The 20,850-nt window shown below is 39.4% G+C and overlaps 1 protein-coding gene across 1 annotated transcript in view; it reads right to left on the reverse strand.

Moving 5' to 3' along the window:
• LOC147678642 (monocarboxylate transporter 13-like) overlaps positions 1–20,555 on the reverse strand; it is a 216,692-nt gene extending 196,137 nt beyond the window's left edge. The window contains exon 1 of the mRNA XM_086946088.1: positions 20,477–20,555. Coding sequence (XP_086802214.1) covers positions 20,477–20,536 — 60 coding nt within the window. The 5' untranslated portion in view covers positions 20,537–20,555. The remainder of the gene's footprint in view (positions 1–20,476) is intronic.
• Positions 20,556–20,850: the final 295 nt, after the last annotated feature.

Consider the following 20,850-nt stretch of genomic DNA (forward strand, 5'->3'; position numbering starts at 1 on the left):
TCTTGGGGTTCTATTCGACTCTGATCTATCCTTTGCTCCCCAGGTTAACCGGGTGGTTGGAATGTGCTTCGGGATACTGAAGAGCCTTCGCAAGGTCCTTGACCTATTACCGATTGGTGCCAGACAAACTCTTGTGCATGCTTTGGTCACATCGAGACTTGACTATGCCAACCTATTATATCTGGGTATTACGGCCAAAAGTCTCAACCGTCTCCAAGTTCTACAAAACGCCACAGCCCGGCTGGTACTGAGACTCCCCAGGAGAGCACCCTCTAAAGCTGCCTTGAGGTCCCTTCACTGGCTTCCTATCCGGGAAAGGATTACCTTCAAGGCTCTCTGCATGTGCCATCGCATCTTTGGAGGCAAAGCACCCGGCCCGCTGAACAGCCTTATTACTCCCTACAGACCTGAGCGGCTGCTCAGATCCTCTGGGATGGGTCTGGCTGTTGTCCCCAAAATCCGTAAATCTCGGATGGGAGGTAGATCTTTCAGGCTCCTTGCAGCCAAGAATTGGAATTTGCTCCCCACTGAAATGCGTCTCGAACCTTCTGAGACTAAATTTCGCAAAACCCTCAAAACCTATCTCTTCCGCCTAGCATTGTTATAATCCTCTGACTCTCTTCCAGGTTCTCTTCAGCGCGGGGACACGCCGGTGTGCGTTACCAAGCGCTTTACAAAATTCCAAAATGAAATGATGAAACAAAAGTTGAGTTTTTAGATATATACATTAAAAACGAAAGTAACAAGCTGGAAGTGGACCTGTATTCTAAGCCTACATCGAGAAATACCCTGCTCCATTTTTCGAGTTATCACCCTAGGAGTCAGAAGGATGGTATCCCCTTCTCACAGTTTCTTAGGGTGAGACAAAACTGCACGAGCATCAAAGATTATGATATCCAATCCGAAAAGATGAAGCAAAAATTCCTCGACAGAGGATATCCTCACCGTCTAGTTCGCGAGGCATATAAGAGGGCTCGATACTATGATTGGGATGCACTCTTAAGATCAAAAAAAGAAGTTCAGGAACCAAAACTAGTCTGTGTCACACGACATTCCACATTGAATGCAACAATCAGGCAGATAGTGAATGCAAACTGGCACTTACTAAATATAGAATCATCTAAACCCAAACTTAAAAAACCGATGTATGCGCATCGGAGAAACAAAAACCTAAAGGACCTCGTGGTGAGATCAAGATATACTGGCATCTCTGAAAAACTCCCATTTATACAAAAATCAATACAGGGTGCGAACCCTGTAAAGGGTACCTCAAGATGTGGCTCCTGCCACTCTTGTGATGGCATTATATCAGGACAAACGTATCAACTGAATGGATACAATATTGAAGCGAATGATCTGTGGACATGCAACACCAACAATGTTATTTATTTGCTCGTATGCCCATGTAATATGGGATACGTGGGCGAAACGTCTAGAGCCATTAAAATTCGGTTAACCGAACACAGATCAGCAATCAAAACGAAGAAACTGGCAGCCCCTCTTGTGGCACACTTTATAGATTTCCATCATGCCCCATCTGATATCCGATGGCGCATATTGGAAAAGATTAATACACCCAGCACCAAGGGAGGTGAAAAAATATGAAAAAACGAGAAGTTTTTTGGATTTTTTCTTTGAGGACCTTCAGCCATGGCCTAAATAATGAACTGCCTTGGGAGAATGCGATTCTATGAGAACCTGTAATTCTATAATCAAATGTTAACAAGATCCCACCTTTAAATAATAAGGTTAGGTTTAACTAGAAATAATATAATAAATTAAATGTCAATAAGATCCCACCTATAAATAATAAGGTCAGGTTTAACTAGAAATAATAAAATAAGGAATAGTTATATGAAAAATCTACTCAAACTGAACATAATCGAGTCACTCAAAAATAGGTGTTTCTTTTTTTTTTGGGGGGGGGGGGGGGGGGGAAGGAAAAAAGACTACAAACACGCGAAATAAACAAATGTTTTCCCATTCCCTAAACACCTGTTTCGTTGGGACATTTTTTTGATCAACTAAAGTGAAAACACGGATATAAAGAATTGTTCGACTATCCCTTAATAGAGGTCGACTATCCCTTGGAAACGAGTCATGTGAAAATAGGGGTTATACCTTTAAGAAGTAAGGTTTTCACTAAACCAATAGAATCCGTCCTTATAAAAAGAACTTTTGAACTGCATGGCGGTGTTATCCTATCTTGAAAAACCGACCCGCTAGCAGTGCATGCAGACTCGCCAAACCCTCGTGGACTTTATGCCGGTAAGAGTCTGTGTATGCGCTAACGCTTAAAATGGATCTAGATAGCGAGCATAATAATATAAGGAGTGTGCATTTTCTTTGTTAGGAACAGCGTGCGAACGGCAGAAAAAAAGAATATAGAACACGCCGCCATCGCCGCATATGTTCAAACCTGACCACGAGGAGAGATCTACCCATTCTTTTAAAAATACAGAGCCCTGTTAATTTTTAGGTAAGCATGGATTAGAACTTAGCCGTACCTGATTGTAAATAAGTAAGAGTCCGTGTATGCGCTAACGCTTAAAATGTATCTAGATAGCGAGCAGAATAACATAAGGAGTGTGCATTTTCTTTGTTAGGAACAACGTGCGAACGGCAGAAAAAAAGAATATAGAACTCGCCGCCATCGCCGCATATGTTCAAACTTGAGGAGAGACCTACCCATTCTTTTAAAAATACAACGCCCTGTTAATTTTTAGGTAAGCGTGAATCAGATGTTAGTCGTACCTGATTGTAAATAAACACGTAGTTTAGTTTGTAACATCCGTTTGTTTTATATGCCAGGACCGCATTATACAAATCAGGATACAACTGCGATGTCCTTCGTATAGAGAGACCCCAGAGGAAGAAAGTATCCCTATTTATTTGGGGTAAGATAACTTAAAATTGCGTCGTTCTTCAAAAATAACGAGTAGTAAAGGCGTCAAGAATAAAAATACATTCTTTTACCCATAGGTAGTTGTCGTTTTTTGGATTTATATAAACCCATGTATTGAATATCCTACTGGAGGCGTATAACAGATACAGAAACAGATACAGAAATATTTATGCAAGGTGAGCAGTAACATGCCATTTCATTAGTGACATCTTACAGTAAAATGAACATAAAATCACTTACCCGCTTTTTATCTTGTTCTTCTAGAAAATTTAATTACAGTATCCCTTTAGGGATCAGGCGCTAAAGCACCGCTACATGAAAACAACATTGCCTTTGTACAAAAGTACAATTTTGGTAAGAACGCAAAATTAGTTATAAGTAATACATGGTTTGTCTTACAAATCAAAATAAGGGTTAGTTTAAATACTTGTATATTGCTTTTGTAATAAGTATAAAATCTATAAAGGCATTTAATATGCATTTACAAAGGGACAATAGAAGTGTCATGAAACTGTTTATGGGAAAAAAATCTTTTAGGGAACGGAAGCATAAGATATTTAAAAGAATAACTTGAATAACACTTCCTTTCTTCTTTTTCTTTCTATCTTTCTACACCCCCTTAACCTTTTAATTAAATCTTTTGTAGGCTCTATGATTAGAACATGATGAAGCACCTAAAACTCACATGTAGAATATCATGATTCGAGTGAGGATAATTTAAGACTATTGATGACACATGTATTATGAAAAATAAGAAGTAGTCTTTGTATTCAAGAATAGGTACTATGATCAAGAAAATAGCCCTTGCAGATATCAAAATGTATAAATATATTTCAGTAAAAGGTGCCAATGTTGTATTTGGGTAAAAAACTTCATTACATTGTATCTCCCTGCCTGTTAATGTGAAACATAGCATGGCTTGTTCTTTTATCTGTCTATAGACATAGGTGTTTGACATTTGATATTTGTTCTCTTTATTAAAAGCGGTACATCATAAATTTGATGATAATGATCTGCCAATAGAATGTTGCAGCAAACATGTAACTAGTTCTGTGATAATGTTTCACGGTAGGAGGCTTAAAGAGTAAAACATTATTATGATCTCTTTTACAGAAACTTGATGGTAAAAGTCCTGATGAAGGCATAGTCTTTATGTCGAAACGCGTCGACTGGATACCATCTAATCTCTTTTTAACCCCTTTTTTTGTGAATACACATGTATCACTATAATGTCATTTTATCATTTTGTATCAATGCACTGATTTTTATCATCCCTTTTTAATCAAATTAAAAATGGATATTTTCTAAACTGAACTAGTTTGTTTGCTTAATCTATTGTGTAGTTACTTTAAATGTATGCCTGGGAGTGTTATTTTGCATATATTGTTTACCCTGTCCCAGGATATTGATCCACATCAGGGGGTCCTTGTTGTTAACACAGCCTTTCTTTTCTTGTTACATGTATGATTGACAGCCTTGAGAAAGCCCAAAGGGGGCAAAACGCGCGTCGGCTGTGGACCATAAAGTGTGAAAACTAAAAGCTTGAATTTGTTACAGCAACTGGTGTTATGAAATTGACTGTTTGACCAAGGACATGGATTACTGATGAAACGCTTAATAAGCCAAGGGATCAAAGAGACTGTTTCGGAGGTGCACTGGTGTTTCTTTTCATATTACAAAACTTAGTGGCATATTTACAAAGATGGAGTTAAAATTGTCGCTGCTTTAATGGCTGCAACCTACAACAAAAAAGCCGAAAATGGACTACAAAATCCTTTGTTATCTTACCGAAAGATTTTCTCAACATTGCTGTTTGCTATGCAACAGTGAGAGCCACCCACCAGAGCTATAAAATAAATGGTTGGAGAGACCCCCCCCCCCATTGCAAAATTAGAAGTGGAAGGGCCTCAACGACCCCCCTCAAGCCCCGGAAACCATCACCCACCAGGGCTTTGTGTATTGTGGGAGGGAGGCTGCGTGGCCCTCTGTCTGGAGCCCGCGAGGGCCCTGGGGACCGCCACGCCCCAGGGCTGGCTCCTGCAGTTTCCTGGGGTGCCTTCCCCCGGGACACTGCTGTTTGCTATCAGAGTGCGGAAGTCTTGCGGCTCCCGCCCTCCCATAGCAAACTTGGTTTGCATTTTGAAAGACAGAGCAGTGAAATCTGTTCTCACTTCCAAAATCCAAACCAGATTGCTTTCCCACATGCAAGTTAGCATCTCCCTATGTGAAAAAGCAATGCCGGCTCCCGAAGGACGCGGGGAGCCGGCGGGACCGTGGGGGCATTGTGGCTCCCCCCACGGTCCCCAACATTTTATATTAGCCCCAGGGGATGGGGTCACCGGGGATATTGGAAATTACTGATAGGAGCTATTTTTTACAGCAAAATTAGAAGTCGCGCACCCAGCGCGGCGCTCACTGCGACCCCCTGGTGTGCACGCACTGGATGCACGACTCATAATCTGTAGGGTGCACGACTCCACGGCCTTTGGTGCACAACTTCTTCGCATTTGGGAGCCGGCACTGCTTTTCAACATGGGGAACTACTAACATGCAGCTCCCCATGTTCAAAAGAAATCTTTGAAAGAGAGAACAGATTTCCTTGCTATGGGAGGGCAGGATGGACACTGCAGGAGGCGGCCCTCCCAAAATACATAAAGCCCCGGGGAGTGGTGGTCGCCAGGGCTTTGGAGACCTTGCAGCCCCCCAACCATTATTTTTTATAGCCCCTGGGGGTGACGGGGCCCTCGAGTGCTCCCAGAGGGGGGCCACGCAGTCTCCCTCCCACAATACATAAAGCCCCGGGGTGGTGGTCCCTGTGGTTTTGGGGACCTTGGACCCCTCCCGCCACCTTTTTTCTTTTTTTTATCCCGGGGGGGACGATATTACCATTTAATAATTTTGTCCCCGGTATTTAGCTCCCCCGGGGGCTAATTATAAAAAAAGCTCAGTTTAATTTAATTTAAATTTTTTTTTACGGCATTGTCCGTGCACCCTACACGCACCTGCCGGCTCTTTAAAAAAAAAAAATGACAAAAGCTGGCCAAACGTTTGGAAAATTTCGCAAAGATTCATCAATCGGCGCCAAAGTTATTGGGAATAGAATGTTGCAGATTTCCTATGGATAATAGGTCCTAACTATAACTACCTACTAGACACACACACATATTCATATTTATGCATAATATATTCATATATAAACATAGGCTGAGAACTTTTCCTTCTTTCACTGCAGCACTTAAGAGTTATTGGAGGGAGACCAGCACTGTCTGGTGTGTATTTATCATACTTTGTGTATTTATGATAACAAAGTACACAGTTGTAACATCTGTGTCTGCCTTTATGGTGGAGTTCTAAGGCTATCACTGTAGTGCTGGAAAAATCTCTATTGTGCAAGCGTGCACAGGATTTTCTATTAAAATGGAAAGTCTTTCATCTCTGGACTCCTTTTTTCTTGCACTGGGCAACCTAAAGTCTAGCTAAGGCTCTTAAAGCTCTTTTGTGAGGGCCTCATGCCTTTTCAACTTACCATCCATGAAGTACCCTCTGTGCCTACTTCCAGGGGTGCTGTGAAGTTGCTGTAGCATTTTACCTCACATTGATTTGGGGATTTATATACATGAAACTGAGCTGCTGTCAGAATCTAAAACTAAGGTGAACAACTCGGAAGGGCAGAGAGAAAAATAGTCTTTTACCTTGTAGTCTTAAGTGGATGAAATTGCCTGTTCTGCTAGCTATCTCGAACACAATTTCAAATTCTAAGAGGGGCCTGGACTCTACCACTCTAGCACTTTATTGTGTGTGTGAGTGTGTGTGTGTGTATGTGTGTGTGTCTGTGTGTGGTTTTGGGTTTAGGGAGGCCGCAGGATTATTTTCGTCTTGGGTTTTAAGGATTTTTTTATGGATATGGATTTTTGGGTGGGAATAAAAATATTTATATACATATATGTTATTTAAATATATATAAAAAGAAATAGATTAGAACTCACAGCGTCTCTTCCTAATACCTCTTTTAAAATTCCTAATTATAAGAAAATGTCAGGCTGCCTTGAAATATCTTCAGCTTTTAAAGGATGAATTTATTTGTTTCATGGTTTACAAATATAGTTCCTCTGCAGTACGTCTTCGGAATATAGTTGGGAAATGATTTTCTATGTTTTTATAATTAATTGGTTCTCAGGACTTATGCATTTATAAATGATGATGTCTGAAATTGTTGTTAATAAGTATCATGTATGTAGATCCTCTCCTAGTCTCCTCACAACTTTTCAACACAAATATTGTTGTGCCCAGATTTATGATATCCATCTGAGGAATTTGGTTTTTGGACATCTGCTAATTTGTTTCTTATTTTGGAAAATTTCTTTTTGATGTCTGTACTTATTTGTTCTTAATTTTATTGTGTTTTTTAATCAGAAATTACTTTTTATGAAGTATTCTTTTATGGCTTGCAATATAGCTGAATAAAGATTTTCTTAAACTGAAAAAATATATTTAGACATATGTATTAGAATTAGAATTAGAATTAGAAATAGATTTCTAGAGCGCGGTTGCTGCCCAAGGGCGTCCAAGCGCTGAGGTAAGAATTGGAGAGACATGCTGAGTGACAGATTAGTGCTCGGAGGCTTTGGCGAATAATAAAGTCTTCAGCTTTTTACGGAATAAGAGCAGGTCCGGGTTGGAACGAAGTGAGAGGGGTAGTGTGCACTAGCGTATTAAACATTCAATCAATTACTTATAGTGTAGTGTACTTCCTCCAGTGAGATGAAAAGGCGTAGAAAAACGGATTTCCAGGTAAAATATTGTTGTTGCAACACACAAAAATCTAGGTCTAAGTACAAAAAGAGGCTACTTTTGCCAAAGATTCCAATATGGCGCATTCAATCAATGAATGTGTGGTGGTAGACAGTGTCAAAGACTGTGGAGAGGTCAAGCAGGATCAAGGGGGCTGATTCTCCTCTGCCGAGTAACAATGAGAGCAAACTCCTTGAATTAATTTGCAAGATATAGGGCCCGATTCACAGAACTAACTTAGAATAAAATCCTAAACTTACTACCATTCTGGTATTCACAGAAGGCACTTACTCATTTTGGTATTCACAGAAGGCACTTACTCATTTCGGTATTCAGAGAAGTTAGTAGTCCTAAGTTTAGGACTTCTAAATGCCTTCTGTGAATACCGAAAGCCTTAAAGTTAGGATTTTTCTCAGTTTAGGAGAAGTAAAGTTAGTAGTCCTATTTTAGGACTCCTAAATGCCTTCTGTGAATACCAAAAGTCTTAAAGTTAGTATTTTTCGCAGTTTAGGAGTAGTAAAGTTAGGACTCCTAACTTCTATGAATGCCAAAATGAGTAAGTGCATTCTGTGAATACCAAAATGAGTAAGTGCCTTCTGTGAATACCAAAATGGTAGTAGTTTAGGATTTTGTCTTAAGTCAGTTCTGTGAATCGGGTCTATAGATTTGAAACTTTAGAAGAACAAAACATCCTCAGAGATTTTAAATTAGAAGAAGAAAGAGCAAAATGGAGAATAATGATGAAGTAATGTTTATTTGTAATGGGTGGTCTTCCATTTCACGCAATAATAATACAAAAGTCACTAAATTAATTAAATACTTCCCAGCCTTCTGGTAGCTATAGCACAAAGTAGAGAATTGTAAATTAAGGAAATGTATGAAGTATACCTGCTTTTTCTAGAAGATAAATAGGAGAGAAAGTTCAAACAATACAAATACCAAAGAAAATAAAAAAAATAAAGTAAATATTAATTTACAAACGAACGCCACAATAACAAAAATCCAACAAGAGGATTGAAGATACAAAGAAGGGAGAGATTTGCAATTTACCTGATTGTTGTGAGTAGTAGTGAATCTCTAATCTGAAGTTGTTTCCTGTACATATAAATGTAACATTACAAATAATTTGTTATAAAGTTATTTTCAAAATATAGAGTAATAAAGAGGTACAGAAATGGCCATATGGATATCTGCAGTGATAAAAATGTGGATAATGTTGTGTTGTAAAAATGTTACTTAGATGTTATTTTATTTATTTAATCATTTATTTATTATATGCTCAGTTACTAAAAGTCATTTCATAAAATACACTGATTAAATGTATAATTTAAATTACAATAAGAATCTTAATAAAAGTCACATGTTTTAATGTGTTCATTGTCGCTGGCAAAGGTTGCGATGGGCGAAGAATACATATTAAACTATAAAATTAATAAAATTCACCTGAGAAACGCATGATTGGAAACTATAGTGTAGCCGAGGGAAGCCAGCTATTCTCTACTGTGTGAGATAGCTTTATCATCTGAATTTCTTGATGCAAACAATTTTTGACAACACAAATGTCAATTTAAAAAGTGTATTTTTTCAGTTGATTAAAACCGTAACAATACATTTACTAAAACCGAATGCTGCGATTAAAAGAAATCATTATTTTTTTCCCCTCTTTTTTCTTTTCCTAAAAATTGAAAAAAGCCTTTAGTTTCTACTATAATTATGTGTGAAGAATGACATTGTTTAAAAAAATGAAGACATTTTAACGTGCATAGTTTACAGTTTGGTAAATCTGGAGCATTAATTAATCCCTGAAAAGTGTTCCTCCCAATGTTCTGATGTTATCCTGCATGGTGTTCGGGAGTACGGTGTGCTTCTGAGTTGGCCATCTTATTTTCTTTTTGCAAGCAGGGCACAGGGTTAATTTTTAGTGCTTGTGCATGAGCAAAGAGGAACTTTATTAGTTGGCAATTCAATGGAGTGTCAGTTGGGTCCAAGGTCGCCATAATTGCCGATCTGCATGTTCATATGCCTCACGTGTTCATGGCTTTTTTTTAAGAAAACTGACTCGTGCTTGAGATAAATTCGGACAAATACAGACAAGGTGGACAAGGTCCTCTTTACTGCTCCCACATAGTCTACAGTCTTTAGTCCATTGTGGGCCCAAATTGGCTGGTCCAGGGTGGGTGGGACTTTATCTAGACGCAGGGCCATTAATTGTAGTTTTATGTGGGCCGATTACATAATAGTTAAGTATGGTGCTGGACACAAATGTCCAAAAGGTATTCATCGGCACATTTAGACTTGTGTTTCCCCCATCAATGCATGCAATTACTGCTTGTTGTCATATTTCTACTATTAACCATGTAAAACTGTATCACAAAAGATATTGGTGCTCATTCAGGAATGCTGAATAGATGCAAATGACGTGCTTGACAGTTTCAGGGGCTTGGCAACAACTTCTGCAGAGGATATTGTTTCCAGTTCCAAGCCGTTTTGGGCACAGTTCTAGGGTTGGGAAGACTCCCAAACACAGTGTTTAATTTGAGCAAGTGTTTTCTGGTGCTCAGTACCAGCACTTACACGTCAACACCAGTGCTTACAGAGCAAAATCGACCCAAATGGTATTGGTGCACTTTTCATGAGCACCAGTTAAGGACACATTAATTTATGGTTGGAATGGTTAGATTAAGTGAGTTGCCCAGAATCACAGGATCTTAAGTCTACGCTGAGCCTCAAACCTGCTTGCCCAGCTCCAAAGTCAGCAACTCTGGCCATTACACCATATCCTCTCCCCACTTGTAGGGTTTTATGGTTAGTAGTTATTTCTGTTATAGGCGGTGCTAATAGGAGCAATGGGCTCGTGCAAGCTTCCCCTGACGAGAGTCCAGCACTTATTTTTTCATAAATTAACCACTGACCAAACGCAAGCGTATTAGTTTTGATTTCATGTAGGTAGACCAGTTGAAACCCATAGTTCTTTTGCACCAAGGTTTTGCTTTGAGGAGATATTTTTGTCTTCCAGTACCGATAGAGCATTCACATATTTGTTTCAGTGTTTCTCGAAGACACAGAAAGACGTTGGGAGCTCCCACAACCCTGTTATCTGGAGGTTCTCTAAGGAAGACCGTAGGTAATCCCTGCGGGGGCAGCGTCCTAAGTTATTTGATAGTTCGATCCATAGACAAATATTAAAAAAAAATTACAGAGCATTGGAAGAGTACAGAAGGATGTTAGATTTGTGTGGAAGTGGGATGGAGATTGAAATGAGGGATACATTTACAATTGTGTCTTATTTCTTTCTGATTTTAGTGGAAGTAGTGAAATATATGTAAAGATGCCATAGCTGTATTTGGAAGATGATAACAATTCTAGTTTGGACTAAGATGTAATAGAGATATGTGTTGCCATTCAGTGAAGAAACTGGTTTAAAAGTTATTGAAAAGTGTATAAAAAATCTGTCAATTAAAGTGTAGTTATTCAGTCATTCTAAATTAAGGATTCTGTCAAATAAACAACGTGCAGAGTGAAGTTGAGAAACTGTTTTCGCCAATCCATGAAAAGGCAGAGCAAATCATTTTTAAGTAGCAAAGTGTAAAAGCTGTGGCGGCTGCCTCAGTACAGGGGTGGTGGGGTTGGAGGGGGGTGAGGCATGTAAAAATAAAAAATAAAAACGTACCTTCTTCGCTGCCGCCGCCGCACATCTCTCCTCCATCCTCGCTCTCTGCCACCAGAAGCATCCAGGCTCCTGTACTCTCCCAGCCAATCACAACGCTGCAGGAGCATCGTCATGATTGGTCTGAGCGGCCTGCTTGGCTGCTCAGGCAGTACCTGGCGGGCTGGACATGTTTTCCACTGGGCTGTGCAACACAGCCCAGTGGAGAATATGCCAAGGGTGCATGACTCTTTGGGGCCGGCCAAGCCTTTATGCGCACTTAGGAGGGTGTGCAAACCGCTCCTGCTCCCTCTAACTGCGGCAAGCCCAGCCCCACCCCACCCGACCTAGCTGGAGTCTCGCAAAGAAAAGTAAAGTGATAATAACTTATTCTCATTTTCTTTTGCACTGCTCAATGAGCATGGTGGCGATGCTCCTCCGGTTTAGCGGCGGAGGCGCCACTGCATAAAAGGAATGAAAGCGCACAGTAAATGATGATTAATGCATGTAGAAAAGAGTAAAGGCCATCGAGTAAAGATGTGAAAGTGCATAAAGAAGAGTGAAGAATTACAAAGGATCAATGGTGGAGAATGGAAGGATGTCTGCTTCAAAATAAGAAAAACTATGGAAAATGAAGCATTGTCTTGTAAGCATTAGAGGGAGGAGGAATTCAAAAAGAAAAGTTACTAAAAGGGAAGGGTGGCTAGGAAGCGTGAATTTGCCATCACCGGTAGAATGTAATGCATGCTTAAGAGATAAGAAGGGAAATAAGCAATGGAGGAGCAAAGAAGGAAGTGTGACTAAAGAAATGCAGCAGTACAGAAAATAATAGAGACATCTTGAAATGAGGGTTGTTTATAACATTAAAGAATAGCATTGTATTTTTACAATTGGACAGTTGAGATGTGCTTTTTACATCAGTTCTAAGAGAGGAAAGCATAGAAGTGTGAGTTAATTAGTTGTGAGAAACAGAGGAAGAAAGATAAATATATAGGAAGGGTGGTTTGTCAAGCAGGAAGGGGATAGACAATGTATTGAATTATGGGTGAAAAAGAGAAGAGAAAAGCTCCAATGCCATAGCAGTAAAATAGGATTAACAGTGCATTTAACACGCTGTAATAAAATGTCACATTCTTTTTTCACTGTATTTTCATTGGCTTAGTTTCTAATTTGTTTAGCAAAAGAATGAATGTTGTTTCCTTTTGATAATGCACATGTAAATGTAAGGGAATCATAGATTGTGAATAGGAAATTAAATGAATTGTACTGATGATTGCGATTGGAAAGGAGAATAAAACACTACCAAAAAGAAAGTGGAGGGCTGACAAATTCTTTCGTAAACGCATAGAGATGCTTTCGAAAGTTCAAATGAAAAGTGTATGGAGGAAATGCACAAACTATATAATGTGTCTTGGAAATGGATAAAAGTGCAGAGTAAAGTGGAATTCATGCCTATTAAGAAGCTGGAAAGCGCCCACTAAGGGTGTGAGAATCCATGATTTAAAGTTACTAAGATAACATATTCAAAGGGGGAGCAAGGAAAGAACTGTGACTAACTTATGGTGCAGGAGTGCCAATGAAATGGAAAGGCCGAACTAGCGCTGGCTTAGACAAATATGATCTTGCAGAAATGGTATAGGGGCGGTGGGAAAGAGGGCGTGTGAAGTTATAAGCAGCGAGGATATATAGAGTTTGATTGGTGTTAGGAAAGGGTTATTAGATGTATGAAATATGCCTTAAAGGTAAGGTAATGCCTCTGGTAAATCAGCAGCTGCACACATGAAAGCGGCATTAATAATTATTAGAACATTAGAATGTTGGGACCTTCATTTTAGACAATAGAGTGCTCCCTGCTTCTATGGACCAGTAAAGGCCCGCAGAGCAAAATTCCAATGTTTTACAAAGGCCTATCGGAGCTGGAGGGCTTCGAGAAGCCTTTGTTTTATTTGTTAGAACATTCTGCCCTCTAGTGGCAGAATGTACTAATAGCCTTAAAGCCCTTTGTAGCAGGGCTATACCGGCTATTAAAGTCCCGTCCCTTGTTAAACTCCCTCGCCTTCTGCTCAGGCCTTTAACACGGGAGTGGGCCTTTAATAGCCGGTATAGCCCGCTATGGCAGGCTATGAGGCTATATTAGTTGCTGATTCAGGTTTAAAAAATGTGTATTGCAAATGAAGGACTCCGCATCTTAAATGTAAGTACTCAAAAAATATGCATAGCAATATTAAAGGTATGCACGCATTAAAAATATTTAGGTACATAATAACGACTACATAAGGAGTGTGGGAAATGAATGAAAAAGCAGGCAAAAACGTGTGAAGGGAATGGGTGGGGGACGCAACACGAAAGATGTGGGCATGAGAGAATGGATGCGGTAAGCAACACGAAGTACGTGACAACGAAGGGAAACAATAGGGCAAGGGAAACGAAGGATGAGGGCACGGTTGGGACAGATGGATGAAGCAACACAAAGCATGTGGGTATGGAGGGGACGGACGGTGGAAGCAACATAAAGTCTGGTCCTTGGTTGTGGAGGGTTTTGTATGTGTGGGTCTGGAGCTTGAACTGCATCTCTTCTGGATAGGGAGCCAGTTGATGTTTTTAAGGTCCTGGGTGATGTATGTCCTCTTGGGCAGGTTAAGGATCTATCTGGCTGCTGTGATCTGGATTGTATGGAGTCTTTGTAGGACACATAGATGTTGGAATGGATGGGACTGATGGGTGAAGCAAACACAAAGTATGCATGCATGGAGGGGACAAATGGGGGAGAAAACATTAAGACCACAAAAATGGTGGTGAAGGATGGGGAAACCGATGCATACCCAGCAAAGCAACATAAAGAACACATGTAAAAGTAAAGGCAAAAGAATGTTTGTTTTAGATCATCAAATGTATGCACCTGGTTGGTATTTGAAGAGAAGCTGGTGGCTAAAAGAGAAGGATGGATATATTAAGGCGTAAATATAGTGTTGCGAAACAGAGAAAAGAGCATATTGACATTTTATGGCATATTGGCTATAATACACAAAAATGTCCTTGCATAGGACGGAAGACATATATTAACTTCTGACTATATCATTGTGATAAACAGCAAAGCACTGTAAGAATGCAGCTGTTTAAAGTAAAGTGGTTCAAATTAAGGATTAGACAATAAAAGTGTGAAAAGGTTTGAAAGTGACTATATTTGGCAAAATGCATTTTAAAACAGTAATAACAAAAGCTTGGGGAAAAGAAAAACAAATGAGAATTATGTTCTGTGAAGTCTACAGTTTGTGTCTTCATTGCCCAAAAGATCAACATTCATGTTTTTTGTAACATATCCAAGACTTTTGTTGACACTGGAGATAGAAGCGTGAAGTCAAAAGGAACAATTTGTGAACTTAACATGCAGTTAATGTTTTGTGGATTGCAAGATAAACTATGTGGACAAGGGTAAGCAAAAGGAGGGTGCGGATGGTGAAACCAACACAAAACTGAGACTTCAACCCTTGTACTCTCAAAGGTCGACTAGGGCAATGTCTTGTTCGTCAATATCAGGAAAAGGTGTCTGACTAAAGTACAGATTGTACAAAATGCAGCTACCCATCTGCTTCTGGGCATTCCTAAGCACTAATCTGCTTCTTCCATGCTTGGGCGCCTGCATTGGCTCCCAATCGGAAAGCACGTTGATTTTAAGGCTCTGTGAATCCCTTTAAAAAACTCCATGGCATTGGCCCTTAGTACCTTAAGCACAGTTTTCTTTGGTATATTCCACCTAGGCCGCTGCGGTCAGCTTCAGCACATAATCTTAAAGTGCCCAAATACAAAAAGGCTGGCTAGGGCGGTAGAAATTTGGGTGTGCACAAACAGACTATGGAATTTCCTTCCCCTGGAATTGATAAGGAAAACTAAGCTGTTAGCTTTCAGGAAACCACTCAAAACCTGGCTTTTTAACCAATAACTCTATCCTCCTTCCCACTGCACTCTCCTCTCTGAGTCAGCACCTAGACACACTGGGTATTAGATGAGCTTTACAAATTGCATTTTCATTTAATTTCACCTTCAAGGACGTGGGCCTGGAGAGAAGGAATGGGGAAAACATGAAGGATGTGTGCATGGAGACATAGAGATAAGGGATAGGGAAGCACCAGGAAGGATGTGATCATGGAAAGAATGGATGTTAACCCCTTGCGTGCTGCCATCGGCTGTTGGCCGACAGCAGAACTACCTCGCTAGTGCTGCCGTCGGCCAACGGCCGACGCGGCCCTGCCCATTTTGTTGGAGTGCCGCACTGCCGCAAAATCGCGGCCGCGGCAAAGGGGTTAAAGCAACATGAAGGACTTAGGCATGGACAGTAGCAATGAGGAAAGCAACATGAAGGAGGTGGGTGTGGAGAGAAGGGGTTGGGAAGCAACACAAAGGGAGTGGGCGTGGAGATAAGGAATGGGGAAGAAACACAGGGTATGCGTGAATGGAGGGGATGGTGGGGAGAAACAACAGGTGGGAATGTATGGAGTTACAAAGGTGCATAGTATGAGTGACTCCAAAGGACATAAGCTCCGGGGCGAGTACTGTGAAGGGGATATCAACAAATGGGCATTTTAAGATGTAAATATGGTTTTCCCGAAAACGAGAAAAGTGAATCTTAGATTAAAACAATGTGAGTGTTCAAAATACTAAAGTGCGGAATAATGGCTGCACAAAACGAGTGGGAATAGAATGAGATTGCAGTCTGGAGTTGTTGAAACTGTGAAAAGGATCATAAGTGAAGGCTGGTGGAAGGAAAAATAAAAGTAAAAGTGTAAAATGTGGCGTTAATGTCAGTGATTTCGTTCCCTTGTAAAATGCATTGAGCTAGACTTAGAGAAAGGAGCAAGGGTTGAAGACCCGCAATGAAAGAAGTGCACAATTAGGCAATGTATTTAAAAGTTGTAATATGCGTATGGTAAAAGAAAATTTAGAAAAGGTAAAAGGCTCAATCCAAAGAATTGGTATATGTAAATAAGTGAAAAGGGGAAAAGGCAACACTAGATCAGTGAGCCTGGTGTAGATACTGAGTACTGCTTTTTGGTAGTCAGACAAATCAATAGAGTAGGAATGAAAATGCGATATAAAACATGAAGTGATGAATAGCAAATTCAAATAAACATCAGATGTTAAATCTGGATTGTGTGAGCAGATATCAATAAGTAATAAGTATCAACTAATGGGTGTGGCGGTAGGGCAAATATTTAGAAGATAGGGAGAACAAAAAGAAGGAATTCAAAATTGTTGACTGGGAAGACTGGAGTTTTCCTCAGCGGGCAAAAGGTTAGCAAAGTCATATTTGAGTCCATTTGTTTTATTTCTACATTTAATGAAATGTAAAAGTGGAGGGGAAGAATGGACCAAAAAATGAAAATCTTGGTAGTGACGTTGGAGAGGAAGGAATGGGGAACAAGAGTAACAGGATGTGTAGATACAAGAAGGGGTGACAGAAAAAGAGAAGAAAAAAAACATATGTCAATAATAAAGATAATAAAACGCTAAATTTCAAAATGTGACCCTGCCAAAGGGCAAGGGATATAAAATCAAGAAAGGGACCTAAAGATGTGCAGTGAAGCTGAAAGGATGTCTTTGTGAAAGCCTGTAAGTGAAAAGAAACCAACTAAGAATGAAGGTGGTTTGAACGAAGTTTTAAGATTGTGAAAGGTGTAAGTTACAAAAAATACAGTGAAACTTCCTGTGAGGAATGGGGCGCTGATGTGAAAAGTAATTGAATCATAAAATTAAGGGCAGAGATGAATGGCAAAAAAAGGACATGTACAACAGATTAAAATAAGGCAAATTGAACAAACTTAATGGAATATATGAATGCATCCAAGTTGGTAAGCTGTAAGAGGATAGTGAAGTCAAGGTCACCAAGTAGAGTAAACAGTGTGAAGCTGTTTGTTGTGTTTGAAGGTGATTTAAATAAGGAAGAACACAGTTTTACACAACAATCGAGAGGTACGCATAACTTGGAAGATGGAGAAATTATCCAGGGGTTCTTATTTTATTGGTTAATAGGCAATAATATGAAAAAGAACTCTTGATGGCGTTGATTAGCATAATGTAACAAATTGCTATTTCTTGTAAACACACTGTCTTTGGATGAAAATCTATATATATACCCTCCAACTTCCACTCTTCCACTCTCAGCGTGTGCTACCGTACATGAGGGTAGAACTCCCAAGATTTATATTGCCCAGAAACAATGGGGAGCACTTGCAGAGAATGTTGTTTAATCCTTTAATTTCAGCAGATGCGTTTCGGCAATGATGCCTTTCTCAATGCTTCTCAATTGAGGTAACACTTGCCAAGCAGTTCATATCGCCTAAAATATTCCAGTTCTCGGGATTTAGATGATTACAATGGTAGGCTGCATAGGGTCTGGGAAACGTGTGACCCTCCTAACCAACGTATATTTCATTGCATCCAGTGTATGTATCGTATTGTTTTATGTCTGAAACATATGTTCAATTAAAAGAAGTTTTGCTTAGTAAACAGCGACTGAGCACTTTCACTTGGAATGTTGGTCTTTATAATGGCCATGATAACATGCTTTTATTCCATTTAATTTCAAATGCCAGCCTGTGTATTCTTTCATTCACTTTCTCAATGGTTGATTTTTATGCCTCCATCACCTTTCACTCCTCCATAAAAAGTCAGAATACTGATGGCATATCGATTTTCATAGCGTCCACAGTACTTCAAAACTGTCACACAAAATTACCTGCTCTTCTCTTTTATTGGAATCTCACCAGTCAGCATTCCATTGTATTCTTTCTATAGTGTCTTTCTAGTCTTTAATGAGGCCCCAATGCATTTCTAGTTTCTTCAGCAAGTAGTTATTCTATAGTGAATGCATGGAAGAGGTTGTTGGCTAAGGCACCATCTATGGGTGGTGTGTTTTGATATCTGAAATAAAATCTGTGGAACATATTCCAGACAGCCATTTACCAGTGGCTCCAACTTGGTACAGTTGCAGCAATGGTTTCTGTACATAGAATGCACGGCAATGAAGAAAACCCCACTTGATGTAAGCTGCAGTTTGGAAATTGTTATTGAAACTAGTAATGTTTTTACTTTCCTGTAGTATTTTTATTTAAAATGTCCAAAGTCCTTGCTTTTTAATCTCCAATGTACAAAAGGTCTTAGGAAGCAAGAAAGTTAAGTATAGACCATTCGCAGGTGTTCATCTGCAAGGCCTACTAGTATGCTCTCATGTAGCTCCCTCAGGTTACCGTAAGGTTCTGTTGGCGTAAGATATTGAGAAACTGCAGGTCACAGGACTGAATTCTAAGAGCTGCACATAGCTTGTCACCTTTGAGATTTGGAACAAAGGACTTTCCCATTCGTCTGTTGGCAGGTCTGGGACAAAATGTCCAAAGTTAATGGCAGATCTTACTTTAATGATGATCATTGAAGGCTTTTTATGGTTTATGGTTTACAAAAGGGATTGCACAAGCCAAAAGGCTGAGATTGAGTGTTTACACTATTCTGAGAACGTCAGTGCTCAGGCTGGAGAATTATGTGGAAGTGCCATGACTAACTTTACAGAATCCATAGGTGTAAGGAAAACATTGAACAAGTGGTATGTCTAACAACCTGCAAAGAACAGACAGAAATCTGAGCATTAATGGTGAGGTGCCAAAGACGTTGTTAAAATGCTTTATACTATTTATACAATCTAGTAGAAAGCAACAAACACCAGCAGAATTAGCAAAGTAGCCATTCAATAAAGGAAAATGTACATTTTCCATGGACTAACAAAAAGGTAGCGCATAACAACATTTAAACATGTCATCAAACGAAGTCTGAAATTGTAGGAAAAACAATAAAATAGCACAAAACTCTGTTTGTGAAAGGTTTGAAAAATATTAATTCTTTTCAAGGAGTGCAAACTTCTTCCTGATACAACTTCAGACAGTCTACACAAGAGGGATTCTTTATTTAGTTATACAGTATATTGAATACAGATAGAAAGGAGTGAAAATAACAACAGATGTCGCACAGCACTCAACCAGTCAGAGTAGAAAGTCTACAGAAAGAATATTTATTCAAAGACTTGTGCTACCACAGTATACGCTCCTGCTGTCTGTAAGGGCAATGATAGTAATGATAGTAATGATAGTGTTACTCCAAAATTACTCCAAAGTATAATAAAGTATAAAAACCACAATATCCTACAAAAATATACTGGAGCACTCCAACAATTTGTTTAAACAACACTATTTGAGAACAAATAACCAGAAAAGTCAGTCCATAAGTCCAAGACCATTTGATATATTTCCATTGTCTTTATTGTGTTTACACACTTCCTACCAATCACATGATCATCAGCTGGCACGCCTTTTATCCCCAATGGCACTTTTTAAAGGATATATGTATTAAAGAAATATGAAAACAACGTAAGTGAGACCATCCTCACATTTGAAATCTGTTCATTTCGTACATCGGCTGTATGCATTGCGTGCTGTTAATGGTACAAGCAGAACTTAAAAGTGAATCGAAGAGCGACCATCATTGCAGATTTATAATATTCCTTACACATGCCAAGTAGCGCAGTACTATTAAAACAATATCTGATAGGACAGTCAAATGTAAAAAAAAGAAAAAATAGTATGCTGTGTGTCTAGACGGTATCTGTGATAGAGCATCCGTGCTCTGGGGCAAAAAAGTAAACTGAGACCACAAAACGTGCACCAGAGAGAAAAGGAAGTGTAACCCAAACAGAACAGAATATCCTCTAACACATTCTACTAAATAAACCAGTGAAGAGCAGAAAAAATGAAATTGTGACCTAAGATTATTATGGTTCAAAATGGCAAATGGTTCACAAAATTTTAGAACATCATTCAGTACAAAAGAGTTTAACTTAGTTGTGTGCTGATACGAAAAAGGGAAATTAATAGAGTTTCTTTGGTTGGTAACCCTTGCTAAAGAACTCACAGTGTGACTACAAACTGCATTTCTTATTCCTTTAACAATAATACAGGAAGTAAGACGATATAGTTGTCAGAGTATTCGTTTTTCTAGGTGATCTGTAATGGAAAATGGGGGGGGAAAGTCCATAAGAATTCATGTCCAATTATTAATTTTTTTATTTACAAAAAGCGTAATAAGAGACTTACCTCTATTGTGGCCTGCTCAACTGTTAGATTCTTTCTAATAACAAATGTAGTCGTCCTCATCTGTTTTCCATCAATTTTTCCAACCTATAAACAAAAGTTAGTAGTATTGAATGTATTATCAATAAAATACTAAACGTACCCACCATACCAGGTAAAAAGTTATATCAAACCCCACCTCACAATGAAGTGGTGTTGCAATGCAGTCATGAGTGGCACCAGCGCAGAGAGCCCTCATAAGCTGTCAAATGAATTAGTGGTCAAAAGATTTGCTGATTTAACACTTAGGGGCTGATTCCGATCCCGCTCGGAAGAGCTCCGAGCGCGATCCAGCCGGGAAACGTACGAACTGTATACATGTATTCCGACCGACTCAT

The sequence above is a fragment of the Lissotriton vulgaris genome, chromosome 12 (assembly GCF_964263255.1).
Source record: "Lissotriton vulgaris chromosome 12, aLisVul1.2, whole genome shotgun sequence".
Classification (NCBI taxonomy): Eukaryota; Metazoa; Chordata; class Amphibia; order Caudata; family Salamandridae; genus Lissotriton; species Lissotriton vulgaris.